Genomic DNA, 18694 nt, shown 5'->3' with positions numbered 1-18694 from the left:
CTCCTCTACATTGGGGAACAAAGCTCAGGCTGGGTGACCACTTTGCAGAACACCTATGTTCTGTCTGCAAAAAAAATGACCCTGAGCTTCCAGTTGCCTACTATTTCAACACACCATTGTGTTTCCTGGCCAACATCCCTGTCTCAGGCTTGCTGCAGTGCTTCAGCAAAGCTCAGCACAGGCTGGAAGACCAACATCTCATTTTCGACTTGGTGTACTGCAACCTCCGAGACTCAATATCAATTTCAATCATTTTAGGGCCTGAGCAACATCTCCTAACTCCTTACCCCAATCTCCAAACGCTAGGCCTTGTCATCACATGAGCTGCTACTACAAACAACCCATTGTCAGCCACTAAACAGTCCCTACTAGCAGCTTTTTATTCTCTAAGACTAACCTTTACCCACTCCTTTGTCTGCCCAACTGTTTTCCTCTCTTCCTGAGATGCATGTCCATCTATCGATACTCCTCCTCGCATCCTTTCTCTCTATATGTCGACCTTTCCCTCACTACAATCAGTTCTGAAGAAGGGTCACTAGACCTGAAACATTTAGTTCCGCTTTCTCTCCACACATGCTGAGTTTTTCCAGTAATTTCTGTTTATTTTCCAATTTCTAGTATCTGCAGTTCTTTGGGTTTTTTTTGTTCTCCATGTCTCTTGAAAGAATTTCTGTGTTAGAACGGAATTGCACATTTCTTTAAATGTGGAATGCCCTTTCATACTCCTATTAAATCAACTAATAACAGATACTTCAACAAACTTGAGATTTTCTCTCAACTGCTATTGCTAATAGCCATTGCTGCCTGTGATGTTCTTTTAAAGATTTAATGTTTCCAACTGGTAATGAGAGAAACTAAACTAATAAAACAAAAAAAACATTGTTTTCCCTGGAACAGGTTGGCAGGTAGAGTTAAGCTCTCAGACCATGTGACTATTTATTTCTAGTCTGAGGATGATAATCTGTTACACTCTTCACAAAGATTAACTCCTCACATTTCCCTCTGGTATTGACTGTTCAATACAAGCAAAGTTTGCTCTATTCCCAATTAACATCTTCATAGCAATATAGTACCTCAGCTGAGTTTCCATAACCAACAAGGAGACGAACATAATTTAGGGGACAGAGCTGGATGTTGCATCGTACTCATAAGCAAGTCAACTGTCCACATCAAAATGGCACGGAGGAGTAAGATCGCAAGATTTGGAATTTTATATTAAGATGCAGTATCAAGAAAGCATTCCCCTAATCACAAAACATCAGCTTACACATGTCATGGAGACAATTAGACGTATATGAAAGAAACACCAATGAAAGTGTTTTTTGGGGAAACAACTACTAAGTAGTAATTCTTGTAACTGAGGCTCCAAAATTATCAGCTCATCCTTAATCTTTCCTATTTCAATCATGCATTTAATAAATGTTGAAAGAGAATGATCACATCCTTCAATTACACTTTCCAATTAATCTGCTTGGCCTTGATGGCTTCTGTCTGCATCTTTCAATTGATCTAATTAAATCATATTGACAAACTCTGCTTGCTGATAAAACTCATAAGATTTAAAAGCTTATGTCAGTTTAAAAAGCTTACAAACACCTAAACCTTCACAGAGTGGTTTCAGCGCTCATCACTGAATCAAGAAGCTTGCCTTAACCCACATTTGCAGTTCAGTAAATATTATGACATTTTGTGAAATGCACTGTTTACTAAACAAATTAGTTGTTCTGCACTCTTAATGTCAAAGCTTGTGTTTGGCAGAATCCAGCAACAGAGAGCAGATATTTGCAAAAGCACACCAGATGCCACCTGTAGCACTGGTAAAGGCATAAAACCACTGTTAATTAAGTGCCAATTGAACATCCTGTCTGGTTTTCCTTTCTTCAAGAGTGTGGTGCTGGAAAATCTAGCCGGTCAGGCAGCATCCGAGGAGTGGGAGAATCGACATTTCAAGCATAAGCTCTTCATTAATAGTTATTTTGAGCTTATAAAACATGGAACATAGAACAATACAGCACAGAACAGGCCCTTTGGCCCTCGATGTTGCGCTGACCTGTGAACTATTCTCAGCTCATCCCCCTACACTATCCCATCATCATTCATCTGCTTTTCCATGCTCTTACCACTCTGAGTAAAGAACCTACCTCTGATATCTGTCTTAAATCTATCACCACTCAATTTGTAGTTATGCCGTCTCGTACAAGCTGACGTCATCATCCTAGGAAAAAGATTTTCACTGTCTACCCTATCTAAGCCTCTGATCATCTTGGATTTCTCTATCAAATCCCTGCTTAGCCTTCTTCTTTCCAATGAGAACAGACCCAAGTCTCTCAGCCTTTCCTCATAAGACCTTCCCTCCAGACCAGGCAACATCCTGGTAAATCTCCTCCGCATCTTTCCCAACGCTTCCAAATCCTTCCCAAAATATGGAGACCAGAACTGTACACAATATTCCAAGTGTGGCCGCACCAGCGTTTTGTATAGTTGCAGCATATGACCCAATCCCTCTACCAATGAAACCTAACACACCGTCTGCCTTCTTAACAGCACTATCAACCTGGGTGGCAACTTTCAGGGATCTGTGTTCATGGACTCCAAGATCCCCCTGCACATCCACACAACCAGGAATCTTTCCATTGATCCAGTACTCTGCCTTCCTGTTATTCTTCCCAAAGTGCATCACCTCACATTTTGCTGCATTGAATTCCGTTTGCCACCTCTCAACCCAATTCTGTAGTTTATTCAAGTCTCCCTGCAACCTGTAACATTCTTCCAAACTGTCCACTACTCCACTGAGTTTAGTGTCGTCTGCAAATTTACTAATCCATCCACCCATGCCTGCGTCTAAGTCATTTATAAAAATGACAAACAGCAGTGGTCCCAAAACAGATCCTTGTGGCACACCACTAGTAACCAGGCTCCAGGCTGAATATTTTCCATCAACCACCACTCACTGCCTTCTTTCAGAAAACCAGTTTCTAATCCAAACTGCTAAATCACCCTCAATCCCACAGGGGTATGGGTGGGTTGCGCTTCGGCGGGTCGGTGTGGGCTTGTTGGGCCGAAGGGCCTGTTTCCACACTGTAAGTAATCTAATCTAATCTAAACCTCTGCAGTTTCTCAACAGCCTACCATGTGGAACCTTATCAAAGGTTTTACTGAAGTCCATGTATACTACGTCAACTGCCCTACCGTCATCTCCATGCTTGGTCACCTTCTCAAAAATCTTATACCTCATTCTTCTTCTCTACAATATTCTCCTTTTCCTGAGTGAAAACCGATGAGGTGTGTTCATTTAGCACCTTTCCGATCTCCATAGGGTCCACACTCAACTTCCCACTTCTGTCTTTGACTGGCCATATTCCTACCCTAGTCATCCTTTTATTTCTCACATACCTATAGAAAGCTTTAGAGTTCTCTTTTATTCTATTTGCAAAAGACTGCTCGTGTCCTGTCTTTGCTCTTCTTAACTCTCTCTTTGAATCCTTTCTGGCTACTGCTCAAAAGTGCTGCACCTCGGATGCTGCCTGACCGGCTGTGCTTTTCCAGCACCACACTCTTTGACTCTGATCTCCAGTATCCGCAGTGCTCACTTTCTCCCTGGTTTTCCTTTCTGTTAAGGAATATTGGTCAGCAGTGTAGTGAGTGGTGTTGCTGATGCCACATTTTACTCACTTGTCAAAGTTGAGACTTTGTTTTTAAGGACTCATGCAACATGGTTAGATATTAATAGATATTAAGCAGAACACCAGTCACATCTTATTGAACATTATTGTGCTGCTCAGAGAGTGTCTTTTGAATTATTCCATTAATACATGAGCTGTCTGAAGACTAAATTGAGGAGGACCACAGAACCATAAGCTCTGCAAAATTATGTCTGTCCAGCTTTCAGCAAGAAATGTTTGTTACTTGTTAGCAAGTTACATTTGTTACCTCATAATAATAAAAAAAATGTTATCATAATGTTCTGCTTTAGGTAGACTAGATAGATTTTGGTATTTGAAGGAGTTCCTGGGCATAAAACAATATCTGTACTAAGCTCCACACACTGATAACTTTGAATATTATTACACTGTAAATAAAATACTGATTATCTCAGAATGCAATGACAGACACTCAGAGTGGATGGTGGCTAAGTACCTATTTGTTAGGAACACATTCTGCTAGCTTTCACAGAATGATAACAATATGGGAGGCCATTTGGCCCATCATGTTTGCATGCATTTTTCAAATGAACATTTCACTGCCTTCTACCCATTATCGTGCTTTCTTTAATATCTTGAATGCTTTGCCTGAACTTGCCAACATACTCTCAGGCAATGTATTTTAGACCTTCACCACTTGATGATTGAAAAAGATTTTGCTTGTATCATGTTTGCAGTACCGTACTATGTTACAGCGTTGGAAAACAGTTTAAAAGGATGCCTCAAAAAATTTTAAATGCAAAATCCAAGATGACACTATAAACAGTTTGCAAAAGCATATTTTCATGTTGGATTGCCTAGAGGCAGAAAAGTATTTAAAATTTACAACTAATTAAGAGGGATGGATACCAGCCTGAAACATGTCAATGAAGACACAATTATAGAGAGGATCAGGAGAAACAAATCATAGAAAGGTTACAGCACAGAGGCAGGCATTGAACCTATCATGCTCATGCTAGCCCTCTGTAAGTACAACCCAATGAGTCTCACTTTGCTCTGAAGCCCTGCAAAACTTTACTCTTCAGATAATTATCCAACTCTCTCCAGTGATTGAATTTGACTGTACCACATTCTCAGCAACGCATTCCAGATCCTTTCTCTTATTTATTCATTCGTGGGATGTAGGCATCACTGGCTGAGCCAGCATTTAGTTGCCTGTCCCTCGTTGCCCTTGAGAAGATGGTGGTGAACTGCCTTCTTGAACTGCTGCTGTCCACCTGTTATGGGTTGACCCACAATGCCTTTAGGGAGGGAAGTCCTCTTACCCTATCACATAAAAATAACGTTTCCCACATCATCTTTGATTCTTTTACCAATGAATTCAAGTCAATGTTGCCTAGTTTTTGATTCTTCTGCCAATGGGAACAATTTCTCCTGATCTATTTTGTGCAGCCCGCTCATGATTTTGAACACCACCATCCAATCTGCCTTCAACCTACTTTATTTGAAGGAGTACAACCCCAGCTTCTCCAATTTGACCTTGTAATTGAAGTCCTTCATCCATTCTCATTAATCTATCCTGCAGCCATGCCAATTATTTCAAATTTACCCCTGAAGTGCAATGCCTAAAGTTGGATGCAGACCTCCACCATGGCCAATCCAGCATTTCATGAGGGTTCATTGAAACTCTCTTGTTTTTGTATTCCATGAATGTATTTATAAACATTGTGCTCTATTGAAAATCCTGACCATGCTGTCAGCTGAGACCTGTCATGTGCTGTTGTTTTGGACAAAGCTTGTATTACACAACGGCTGTAATTTCCTTTAACAGCACTCGAGCTTAAATACTGCATCAGAATGCATAGGCATATTCTAAATAAAGAGTAAACTCTCTACTAACCCGGAGCATTGGTCCATTCTGAAAGACGTGGGGTTCATCACACACCACGCAGTACTCATTGAGGATTGGTATCCGCTGCTCTGCATACTCAATGGTCTGTACAAATAAAGGAACATCAATTATGAGACAAAAAGAGATGGGTGAATGACTGAAGCAATGATATTGGTGTGCCTCTTACCTGTACGAGAAACCCATGCTCCCTTGACACTAGTGTTCTCGCATTATAGCCAGACTAAAAGAATAGAGGGAAGAAAAAGAGCATTAGCTCTAATAATCAAGATTGACAAACATTAGTTTATTAATACATATCACTTCAAGATATGGGGGAATACACATAACACTTTCTTGTACTATCTTTACTAACACAGCAGTGTCAGAATCTTCAAAAATATTCAGTTATTTGGAACAACAGAAAGAGTTTGGTACCAAAACCCTCTGGGACCACCATGTTCAATGTTACACATGTCCACATGAATATGGGCACTCCACCAGCTGAAGCACCAGCCCTCAGCATGTAATTGAATTAGAGACATGTTCCTGGTGGGATATTGGGTAGGGCTGGTGATGGACACTTCTGAATGGCACCCAATGCACTGGACATTTGTTTTATTCATAACTAGAAACAGTGCCCTCAGGTGGCTGGGTTGAGCCTGTTACATTGGTACAAAAGTTATCAGTACCTCAGCAGCATTCCCTAGAATTCTGCCTGTAACCACCCTATTCGGTTTGATGGCACCTTATCCAGTGGAAACAAGAATTATTCCCATTCAGCCAAGCAGTGTTGGTTGTCTTTTTTCAAATAATGCTTTAATCTCCTGACAGAAGGATTAAAAAAAAACTTCGCCTTTTAGCCAGCCTGGGTTTTTGATGATGCCTCTTAGAGGGGTGAGCACTCTTGTTTTGTTCTCCTTGCCAGAGATGTATAAATTAATTTCTCTCTGGAATTCAGGATGGAGTCATCATTTGCTCACTTTAGCAGTTCTGAGTTGTCACATTTCTATCTTCTTCCATCCACTGGCATTAATAGCTTCTGCTTTCATTCCTCAGTACAGAAAACAATTACTTTGGAGGTCAAATGACTGTGGCAAGTCACTAATGCCATTGTCCAAACACTACTCCTCTGAATGAAAACAAGATTTCTGCTTCAAAAGTTTTAAACTGACAAGTTCTGTTGAACAGTTTTAGAAGTTAAGTGAAAAATCCATTTTATTAAAAAATAAGAACAATTGTATTTACTGTCTCGGCTGGACTCTCAACTTTTCCCTTAAAGTTAAACTCAGCCAAATGTTTGCTGCATGCATTCTAGTTTCCAAGCACTGTTCACGCCACTGCCATCCTGTCTCATTGTGGTCACTAATTTAAATTAGATTCCATCTGGTAAAAATTCAATTTAAAAATTTTCATTCTTAAATTTAAGTCACTTCATGGTCTCATTGTTCCCTGTCACTTGAACATCCTTCAACCTAACATGTCTTTGAGATTTGGAGTACCTCCAACGCTGTCGTCTTATGCATCCTCCATTTCCTTTCCCTCACTTCAGATGGCTATGCCTTTGGTTGTTCAAGGCCTAGGTTCTCTCTCTGAATCTCTCTTCTCCTTTAAAGGTTCTTCTTCAAACTAACTAGCCGATTGGTTTCTGGACTCGTGACCAATTATCAATGATAAAGATCTTTGTCATGCCAACAACTAAAAGATTGGTTCTCAGGTAATTTATCAGCTTGTAAGATAGTGAAAAACCTTCATATTCCCTTCGGGTCAGGAGCTCTCTCTCTCTCTCTCTCTCCCCCTCCTCGTCTGTAGTAAATAGCACTTTGAATCTGAGGAAATCTAGTTTATCTTTTGTTTAGCATCTGCTGTAAGCTGTGATTTTTAATTAATACATCAGGGATCTTTTTGAAATGTGATCCAGCCAGCCTATGTCTCTTGAAAACGAGTGAACGTAACCTGAGAAAGAAGATCAAGAAGCAGCTTTCTGATCAGCTCAAGAATCATCTCAGTGGATCCTGTGAACAAAGACCACTGCTTTCCTAGTTTTCCCTCTATCCATAACACCCTGCTTTCTTTCTGTTATAAGGGGATAAAAATTTAATGAGTCGAGTTATATGCTGACAGTTTGCACCTTTCACTTGCAACTAGAGTCTATTTGCTTGTAATAAACAGTCATTCACCGTAAGTACAGAGCCAGATCTGTCAACATGGGTCTGAAAATCAGGTAAATCAGGGAATTTTGCATACTTTTATAAAATCTTTAAATTTTATGACGACTTTAGGAACAGTGGGCCTTGATTTCCAGCATGCTATCCCTCTATGGTACAATAATAAATTTAAGTCGTTGTTCTATTCACATTCAACATTAATGATAAAGGTTTCAGTTTGATTTGAATGTTAGTATTCAAACTGTCCAAGTCGAATGTTAAGAACTTAGGAACAGAAGAAGATCGCACGTCTCTTGTGCATGTTCCATCATTTAGTTTGATCATGAGTGATCTTACTCAATGTGCATAATATTTTTGCTGAACAAAAAAATTGTAGCCTGTGGGTCTGGTGCAATAATGAGGGAATGCTGCAATGTCTGAGGTGTTGTATTTTAGATTACAGTTTAACATTTTACCTATTTGTTTTGGTGGATGTTAAAAGATTTTGTGACATTCGAAGGTAGGTAAGAGAACCTATGGTTCATGGTGAACATTCTTCCAAACTTTTAACATATGACAGATTCAGCAGACAGTGATGTTCCTGCTATTTCTTGGCTAATTAGATTAGACTTTTTTTTAGATTAGATTAGACTTACAGTGTGGAAACAGGCCCTTCGGCCCAACAAGTCCACACCGACCCGCCGAAGCGCAAACCACCCATACCCCTACATTTACCCCTTACCTAACACTATGGGCAATTTAGCTTGGCCAATTCACCTGACCCGCACATCTTTGGACTGTGGGAGGAAACCGGAGCACCCGGAGGAAACCCACGCAGACACGGGGAGAACGTGCAAACTCCACACAGTCAGTCGCCTGAGTCGGGAATTGAACCCGGGTCTACAGGCGCTGTGAGGCAGCAGTGCTAACCACCGTGCCACCGTGCCGCCCACTGGTAGCACAGATTTATGTTATATTGCCTAGAGTGGCTTGGTATCTATAGCACAGAAATAGTCTGCAGCCCAATTGGTCTATGGTGGTGTTTATGCTCCATTTTATCTTCTCACCCCTCTTCATCTAACCATATCAGCTTATCCTTCCATATACACAGTTAGCACACCCATATCCGAACTGTGCTGGGATAACAGATTATCTTATCTGTCCATATAAATGATATTCATATCATTCTGAAAGAAGGGCATAAGAATCTGTAGTGTTAGCAAATGAGGCAAGTGAGATTGGTGAATAGTGACAATGGTGACAATCCCTAAATATTTCGCCAAGAATATTCAGGTTCATACGATTTCCAAACATATTCAAAAGTTGCCTTAGAGTTTTCACTCCTGAATTGGGTTTTGTGCTGTAAACAATAAATTGCTGACCGTATCAACATACAAAGATTGATCAAATTTATCAGATAATAAATAATGAATTATAAAACCAAAACAGAATGCAGGATTTTGCAGTCAATAACAAGGCACTGATGTACACCACATGTCTGAAAGAAGGTTCCAGATGCACTGATTCAGCACAGAGGTAGCAGCCAATCACATTCAAGTACATACAAAAAGGAAACTAAAAAGTCACAAGTATTTAATATCCATCACTTTTAAATTAAGAGTTCAGATAGTGGAATAAAACATGATTGGAATAAGATATAAGCTAAAATAAATGTAAACAAAATTTTCAGAAAAAAGTAATTTTTACATAATGTAGTTATGATAGTCTCAAAATATAATGTTAGTTTCTTTTGCACAAGAGAGTGTTTAGCAGTCACATAAACTCAGCAGTTAATGAAAAATCCAGTTTCACATTGTTCAACAATACCTAGATTTTACAAGTGTTTTACAGTGAGACTGAGAGCATAAATGTAGAGGTTCTGAACAATTCATAGACATTCCAGTCTAGCCACTCTCCCCTACAACAAGGGCATCTTGGAAATGGCCACCGGACTACTCAGACCTCTTGGCACCATGGTAACTCACAAACCCACTAATACACTAAAACATCAGCTAATGAACTTTAAAGACCCTATACAGACAAGCAAAACTAATATCATTTACAAAGTATCTTGCAAGAACTGTAACAAACACTACATTGGACAAACAGGCAGAAAATTAGCCACCAGGATACATGAACATCGACTAGCCACAAAACGACATGACCCTCTCTCACTAGTATCCTCACATACAGACAAGGAAGGACACCACTTCGACTGGGAAAACACAACCATCCTAGGACAAGCCAACCGGAACTCTATCAATAAACACATCGACTTGGATCACATTTACCACTACTTGTGAAAAAGAACAGGAAATGACATCACCACAGGAAATGACACCACTGACCCAAGAAAACCTAAACACATTAATAGACAGCGGGCTATACTACCAGTGCTTCATCCGGAGGCTCACTGATGATGTCACCTGGTATGATGATGAAACATCTGAAAACAAACCTTCTAGTTCAGTGAGCAAACCTACATCCATATTCCAGTGATTACTGTTTTAGCATATCTCAACACAGCATCATCTTGAGAATGATAGAATCATTGACAGTAACTTTTGGGTTTTTGCTTTATCCTGCTGTCAATTCGAGCATTTTACTGTTTCGGTAGAATGACGGCAAATTCATTCACCATCGTCATCGCTAGCTACCTAATAAATAAGCGGAACTCCAAAAGCTTGCAGTTTCAAATAAACCTGTTGGAATATAACTTGGTGTTGTGTGATTTTCAACTTTATCCACACTAGTCCAACACTGGCACCTCCATTTCATCATCACCATTGACAAATCAAAGCCAATACTGGAGAATCATGCAATGGGATAATGGCAAGGATTCTATAAAAATGAGCATTTGAATAAAATGGCCTGTTACGGAATGTTGTATAGTGTCCCGACCTCTGTGACAAGTGACCTGTATTCAAGTCTCACTTGTTCCGGATGTGTTCGCTAACATCGTCTAACAGGTTGGTTATGAAAATATAAAATTGCTTGGTCATTTTATACCTTGCAATATCCTATGTCAGTGATGAAACCGAACTGGAGTACAAAATACCTAATATTCCAACATCTCAGCAGCAATTGCGAAGACACTTCAAAAATAGAGATCGAGTTTTCTTTCTCATTTGAGAGAACTCTACATGCTCCCATGTTCGAGCCCAGTCTGTCCTATCTAATACAGAGCAGCTGCTAATGCTGATGCTTTAGAATCTCAGTCAGCATTTTGCTCACAGCAGCAAATGAGTTTCCCTGCAGAGATAGCAAGAATTTGTAGTGGTGCTGACTGTGTGCACAGCATTTTGCGCAACAGTATCTGTGAGACCAGCCAAAAAGATTCTGTTGTAGACAGAGACAAAGCATAGACCATTGGATTGCAAGTAAAGTAATTGCAAGGAGCAAATGTTTTAAGGGCAATAAGGATCGATGTGAAAACTGAGTGAGACAGTTTGAAATGATTTTATTAATAGTATGAGATAAGAACTGTAGAGTAGAAATTCAGCTGAACATAAACCAGTGATGCAAATTTTGTACAATTAATTCTCAGGGTTTCAGATGTCACTGGCAAGGTGAGTATTTATTGTCCAGCTGTTGGCGTTTTCTTGAAGATGGAGGTGGGCCTTTTTGAAAGACAATTGACTGGTCAGATCACTTTAAAGAGCAAGGCTCACTTGCATTGTCTTGAGACGTTGGGGGAAATTTTAACATTAAAAAAGGATATAAGCTGGATGGGAAGGGGTTAGTTTCTGAGACATCCGTTTCCTGATGCAATATACCATCAACCCATCCAATTTTTGATTTTAACTGAGACTTGAAGTTGGGCAGGCAGGAACAAACTCAAATGTGATGGAATAGAACTCTAAATATCAAGTGCTCACCTCTCTTCTCTAATCAATCTCTCAGTCTGACTGAGAGAGATCAGTTTGGGACAGGCCAAGCCGGGAGGGATCAGTCAGGGACAGGCCGGGCCGGGAGGGGTCAGCCTGGGACAGGCCAGGCCAGGAAGGGTCAATCTTGGACAGGCCAGGCCGGGAGGGGTCAGTCTGGGACAGGCCGGGCCGGGAGGGGTCAGTCTCGTATAGGCCTGCCAGGCCAGAGGGGTCAGCCTGGGACAGGCTGGTCCAAGAGAGGTCTTTCTGGGACATGCCGGGTCAGGTGGGTCCTGTCTGGGACAGGCCGGGCCGAGAGAGGTCTTTCTGGGACAGGCTGGCCTGGAAGGCGTTTGTCTGGTACAGGCCGTTCCGGGAGAGGTCTGTCTGGGACAGGCCAGACCAGGCCAGGAGTGGCTGGTCTAGGACAGAGCAGGTCAGACTGGAACATGTGAGGTTGGGTGAACTCCACTATTGCCTTCATCCCCGCTGTGGAACCATGGTGTAGACTAAGATGTAATGGGAGGGATACAATGACGGAGACTCATTCAGGGTGACAATGCACAGTATAATTTGACACATTTCTAAGTATTTCACTGTTTTCACCTTATATCTGTTTGACACTGTTTAGCCCCGAATGTAACTGTGCCAGAATGATGCCTAACTTCATAACCACAAAGGCTGCACCATGAAATATGCTGAGACATGTCTTTCTCCTTAGTTTTGGTGGATGGAACTGATGCGCTGACCATGAGTGATGTAACCAGACAGACCTGGAAGAGAAAGGTCCAGATCCCTGACTGAGGCCTGGACAGAGCCCAACCACAACAAAAAACAGGAAAAGGCCCTTCGGCTCACAAAACTTTTGCCGACTAATGATGGCTTTGTAAACTTGTAAACTTTGCCACAACACTGTCCATATCCCTCAATTCTGTGCCTATCCATGTATCTGTCAAGATGCCTCTTATATGTTGCTATTGTATTCATCTCTACCACTTCCTCTGGCAGCACACTTATCACCCTCTGCGTAAAACAATTGCTTCTCACATCTCCTTTAAGATTTCCCCTTTTTACCCTCAACCTGTGTCCCCCTCATAATTGACATTTCTACCTTGGGAAAAAGACTCAAACTATCCATTCTGTCCACACCTCTCATAACTTTGTAAACTTTTGTCAAGTCACTCCTCAGCCTCTGACATTCAAGCGAAACCAAAGTATGCCCACTCTCTCCTCATAGTTATTACCTTCCATACCAGGCAATACCCTGGTAAATCATTTCTGTACCCTCTCCAAAGCCTCCACATCCTTCAGGTAGTGTGGCAACCAGAAGTGTGCACAATATTCCAAATAGGGCCTAACTCTAGTTCTACACAGCTGCAACATGACTTACCAACCTTTACACTCTAAGCCCAGATTGATGGAGACAAGCATGTCATTTGCCTTCTCCTAATCCATCTAATTCAATTGAGTTGCCAGTCTCAGGGAACTGAAGATGCTAATTCTTCTGCCATTTACTGTATACTTCCCTCCTCCATTAGACCTTCCATTTTGACACTTGCATAACTATTTAATTCAAAATAAATTTGTACTGAATTAATTCAGCAGTATTAAATTCTCACTAAAAAGTACTGAATACATCAATCTGTAAAAAACAGTCTCGGTGCTACTCTAGACCCTAATATTGTACCACCAATAGCCTAAATTCCACTACTCTAAAACATTATGGGCATGAAAATCAATGGCAATTGAACATTTTTTTTTAAATCACCTGACTACTACATACCAATTAGAAGTCCTTATGTCCAAAATGTTCATTTTCAACTTGTGATGTCATGAAGTGCATGTTCCATGATTCTTGCCATGTAATTGGTCAAGGTAGGGTTGTTACTCAAAACTAAATCCAAAATGCCCTGCCCTGATCTGGTCACTGTCCCCTCCATCCAGACTCTCTTGTTCTGCCTCCTGGCTAGTGTCAAGGTAAGGCTGCTACTCAAAACTAGCAGTCATGGCGAAACCATTGACTTCACCCAGAATCCTCCTCGGTCACTTCTCACTGGTATTCTATGATCCTCCTCCTCTTGAGCACCAGATCCTCTGCAATCCTCTTCTCAGTTATGGTGGCTGCACTAAGCTATCCCAGAATCCTCCTCGATCGCTTCTCACCAACACTCTCAGTGATCACATTAGCACTATCTCCCCCATGCGATGCTTTAAGAAACCTCAGGACTGACTATGACCAGTTCCCTTAACTACAGAGGTGGAATCCTTGACTGAGACCTGACCAGGGCTATTTCCTTGGACTGGTATCAGAGACTGTGACCTTCCAATGGATGGGTGCCTCAATGTTCTTTGCTGAGGCTGATTTCTGTAAAACATTGAGATTTGGTTGTTTTCTGCAGATGCAGTGGGTTTGTCGTATGAACTACTGTGACATGGAACAGGTCTGAGATTGATATTGTACACCACTGAATAGCAAGTTGTATGCCCCCTAGATTGAGGACTACTGACCAGCAAGACAAGGTTCCTGGTTGTGGGATTGTGCTAATTGGGAGAAAGTGAGGACTGCAGATGCTGGAGATCAGAATCGAAAAGTGTGGTACTAGAAAAGCATAGCCGGTCAGGCAGCATTTAGGAGCAGGAGAGTCGACGTTTCGAGTTGGATTCCTGATGAAGAGATTATGCTTGAAATGTCGACTGTCCTGCTCATCAAATGCTGCCTGACCATCTGTGTCTTTCTAGCACCACACTTGTTAATTGGAATGGCAAATTGAGGGAAGACGTGGATACTACATACATGCAGTGGGTGCTAAGTGACTGAGCATGAAGAGAGCAAGTAAGGAGCCCTGAGTTAAAGTCTGGTCCAATCACTGAGTTGGGTGTCTGTCTTTGTATGTAAATAGTCCCTGCAGCAGACTTTCAATTCTACCTGCTAGTGTACCCTTCAATGCAAGTCTATGCATTCTGGTCATTCTGCAAGTATATTGGAGGTCAAAAGGGGTTGACAAATGTTGGATGTCAGTGTGTGCTGAAGAGGGCTGTGCCTGGCTGGTGCTAATGGAGCATGCCCTGGTTCTGAGCAACATTGAGACTCCTTGCAGCCAGTGGTGAACTGAAATCATCAGGTACCCACATGGTTTCCACGTCAAGACTTGTCAACTTCTAGCTTACAGTTGTAGAGGGCTACAGCACATAAAAGAGGCCCTTCAGCCCATCAAGTCTGCATTAGTCAAAAATGACCAACAAACTGTTCTAATCCCATTTTTAAGCACTTGGCCTATTGTTTTACATTCCTTGGTCATGCAGGGGTATGTTCAAATACTTCTTAAGTGTTACAAGGGTTTCTGCCTTTATCCCCCTCACAGGTAGTCAGTTCCTATTTCCACCATTCTCTGAGTGAAAAGAGTAAATTTTCCCTCGGTCTCCTCTAAACCCCTGTCCCTTACCTTCAATCTATGTTCCTGGTCATTGATCTTTTCCTCAAGGAGAAAAGATGTTTCCAGTCTGCCCCGTCTATGTCCCATGTCGTGTTTGTTCATATTAGAAGTGAAAAATTAATGAGTCGAGTTAAGCTGTTAATAAGGCAGTTTAACAAGCTCTAATCTCCCTTAATAGGCATCTCACTACTGCCCAGTGTGAAACTCACTATCCCATCCAACACAGCGAGTCGGCAGACTCTTGTCCAATTTTACTACAAATCTCACTGAGCTCACATTGCCTGTCCAACAAGAACTGGTGGCAATGAGCTACCAGACAGCTACCAGTGACAACCATTTCTAACTGCTGGCCACAATCAGAATGCTGAGAGTACCAAACTCATCTGCACTCCCACAATGCCCTGTTCCCCCCACCACCCCCTTTCCCCACTCCAAAGAGAATTATTGCTCTCTAATGGTGCCAGTAACTGGTTGGCTACCATTTTTTCCAGTCTGGCTCCCTCTGGGGATTCTGTCAGATGCCCTGCTGCAGACAAATTTGACTCATTATCGTAGTGTTTCTTTATTGGCTTTTCACTTAAAGGGACTGGTTGAAACGTGATTCTTTGTCTCACTCATTTGTCAAGTTCTAAAAGAATAATTGGTCAAGGCAGCAGTATTTCTCATCAATTCCATTGAAGGAACATGGGCTCCAACAAAATTGGAGAAATGATACTCAACAGCATTAACTTTAATTGTCCTTTTCTCCTGTGCCTCTCGATTTTATCTGAAGCTCCTATAACTGAACTCAAAATTATCCTCTTAAGTTCTCCTCCCATTTAAAATAATTCGACCCTTAATGTTTCCGACTCTGTGCAGTTCAATTGCTATTTGCCCAAGTCTCTGAATGATACTGTGTACATATCAATAGAAGAGATTCTTGTTATTGAAAAGAAATGGTCAAGGTCAGGCATTTTGCAGAGAGTTTCTGTCAGTCGACATTCCAAATAGCAGCTCAATTGTGACCTCCCAAGTTCAACTGTGAATATTCTGTGATAGTGAAGGAACTGGCTTCATACTCTTGGGATACATGATTCAGAGAACATCAACAATAATAATGTTTTAAAGCTATAGATAGGTCTGCTTAGGTTGAGAATATTCCCTGTGTATGCATCACAGATCTAGATCCAGTGTAAACCACTGCAGTTTTAATATGTGTAGTTTCTAACTTCAAAACTGTAAGTTAATTTTGAACTAGACCACGGTGGCACTCAACCTGAATATAAATGTTTAGATCAGGTGAACTCACTTTGCGCTCCTCCACCTTTCCTTCAAGTTCATCTTTGAAATGTATGAAATGTCATCCTTAAAATCACATTCAGGAAAACATAAAGAGAAAAGTGAAAATTAGAGATATACGTACTGTAGGCTGTGATGAAGAGGAAGGCGCTAATATGCCAATAAGACCTGAGGTAAGTGAGAGTCTTCTACCCTCAGAAGTGGGTTCTTTACACAGCTCCGTTTTACCCACTTTGGCATTGCTAGAGTAGGATCTGCTCAGCAGTTTGTGGTGTTTCAGTCCATCTGACTCCTCTGTCTTCAAAGTGCTGGAGCATGATTTGCTCAGCAGCTTATGAGGCTTTGGGGCACTGTTGTGCTCACATCTGGGATCTCCAGAACATGTCCTGCTCAGCAACTTATGGGGCTTCAAAGGAATATTTTCATCTAGCCTCATAGTAGCAGAACATGACCGACTTAAAAGTTTATGTGGCTTTGTAGAATTAGCCTGTTCAGCTCTGGGGTCACTGGTGAAGGAACGGCCAAGAGGTTTGTGGGGTTTGGAATCACAGCCATCTTCCACCTTGATAGCATTTGAACAGCTCCTCTTTAACAGTTTCTGAGACTTGGTAATTCCATCCTGCTCTGGTTTCAACTTTGATTTGCTTTTGCCACATCCAGGTGGAGGATAACTTGGCGACCTAGAATTGAGGCAATGCTACATTCAGTTTCAAGTTAACCTATGTCTACATGTGGACAGAAACTATCATGAGACTTCTGCATATATTCAAACATGGATTAATTACAGCATATGAACCTAGTACATGTGGCTTAAATAACAATACTTATACGTTACAAATTAGAATAATGCACATTACTTAAGCCTGAAAGCAGCTGACTTGTAGATATCAAGGTTCTGAACAATGAATGGATTACAAATATGCAAAATTAGAAGCAGAATTGATCCATTTGGTCCCTTGAACCTCCTCTGCCATTCAATAAGATAGTGGCTGATCTGTTTGTGTTTTAAATTCCACATTCTCATCTATTCCTGATAACTCTTAATCTCATAGCCGAACACAAATCTTTGTCTTAAAAAAAATTCAATGACCCCACTTCCAGCATTTTCTGAAGCAGAAAATTCCAAAGTTGCATAACCGTCTGAGGAAAACATCCTCATCTCTGTCCTAAAGGGGAAATCCACACTTTTAAAACAATGTGCGCCTAATTCTGAACTGGCTCACAAGAGGAAACATTCTTCCCACCTCTACCTTGGCAAAACCATTCAACTGACTCATCAGTCTTCTAAACTGCAGTTAAAATAAGCCCTGACTGTCCTCAGAAGAAAGCCTACTCATACCAGGGTTCAATCTAGTAAACCTTCTCTGAACCATCACCAATGAACTTGCATCCCAAAATAAATGGATGGGGATGGAATGAGTACACACTATTTGAAATGTGTTCTCACCACAGCCCTGCAAAGCTGAAGCATACATCCTTAAATTTATGTTCAAAATTTCTCTTATAATAAAGATGAGCACCCTATTAGCCTTCTTGATTCCATGTTGTACATAAATATTAAATTTTATGGATCATGCACTGAAACACCTAAATCCCTCTGTATTTTGAAATTCTGCAGTAATTCTCCATTTCATTAATACTCTGCTTTTTTATTCTTCCTACCAAAGTGAATAACTTCATATCCTCATATTCACCCACACATTAATCCATCTTCCAGATTTTTGACCATTTACTCAATCTGCATAGTTTATAGGATTCTACTCAACATTGTCGTGCCAATCAAACAAAGGTTTATACATATCATGTTTTCTGTCATTCAGCCAATTTCCTACCTCATCTTCTAAAATGAAAGTGAAGTGTCATCTTAAGTGTCCCCATCAAACATTTCCAGGACAGGTATATCACAGGGTTAAATACAGTGTAAAACTCTGTCAAAGTGAAAGGAAAGCTCCTTCTAGACTGCCCCCATCTATTTAAGCTGATATGTTATCCCCTAGACCAGGGGCTTTTATTTTCTGCAATAATCTTTGATACGTTTACTGGAAATGTTAGTACATCTGCACACCCCCCTTTAACCAAAATAAATGTCACTCCTTCAAGTAACTGCAACAATTGGTTAAATAGAATTTCGCTTTGACAAAATCATTCTGACTCTTCCTGATTACCTTGAGTTTTTCAAGGTGCCCAGTTATAATTTTGCCTTCCACATGTCAGATTTCAGGCTAACTGGCCTATACTATTCAGTTTTCTAGAGGTGCTATACTTGCTATTTTCCAGTGAGATGGAGCCTTTCCTGAATCCTGGGAATTTTTTAACATTATCATCACAAGTACTACCTCATTAGCAAGCTTTTTAAGACCCTAGCACCTGGAGACTTATCAGGCCATAGCTCTACCAGGTTTCTTCATATCATTTCCCTGATGGTGACTGTCATTTC

General features: G+C 41.0%; 1 protein-coding gene across 2 annotated transcripts in view; it reads right to left on the bottom strand.

The window, feature by feature from the left end:
- Window positions 1-18694, bottom strand: part of parp8 (poly (ADP-ribose) polymerase family, member 8) — a 370564-nt gene that overhangs the window by 98554 nt on the left and 253316 nt on the right. For both annotated transcript variants that reach the window (XM_060829923.1, XM_060829934.1), the window contains exons 12-14: window positions 16382-16937; window positions 5720-5773; window positions 5542-5637 (exon numbers count right to left, since the gene is read on the bottom strand). In XM_060829923.1, the coding sequence (XP_060685906.1) occupies window positions 5542-5637; window positions 5720-5773; window positions 16382-16937 (706 nt within the window). The remainder of the gene's footprint in view (window positions 1-5541; window positions 5638-5719; window positions 5774-16381; window positions 16938-18694) is intronic.

This window comes from Hemiscyllium ocellatum, chromosome 1, assembly GCF_020745735.1.
Source record: "Hemiscyllium ocellatum isolate sHemOce1 chromosome 1, sHemOce1.pat.X.cur, whole genome shotgun sequence".
Classification (NCBI taxonomy): domain Eukaryota; kingdom Metazoa; phylum Chordata; class Chondrichthyes; order Orectolobiformes; family Hemiscylliidae; genus Hemiscyllium; species Hemiscyllium ocellatum.
Note: the sequence above shows the minus strand (reverse complement) of the source record. Positions and strands in the feature narration are given on the sequence as shown.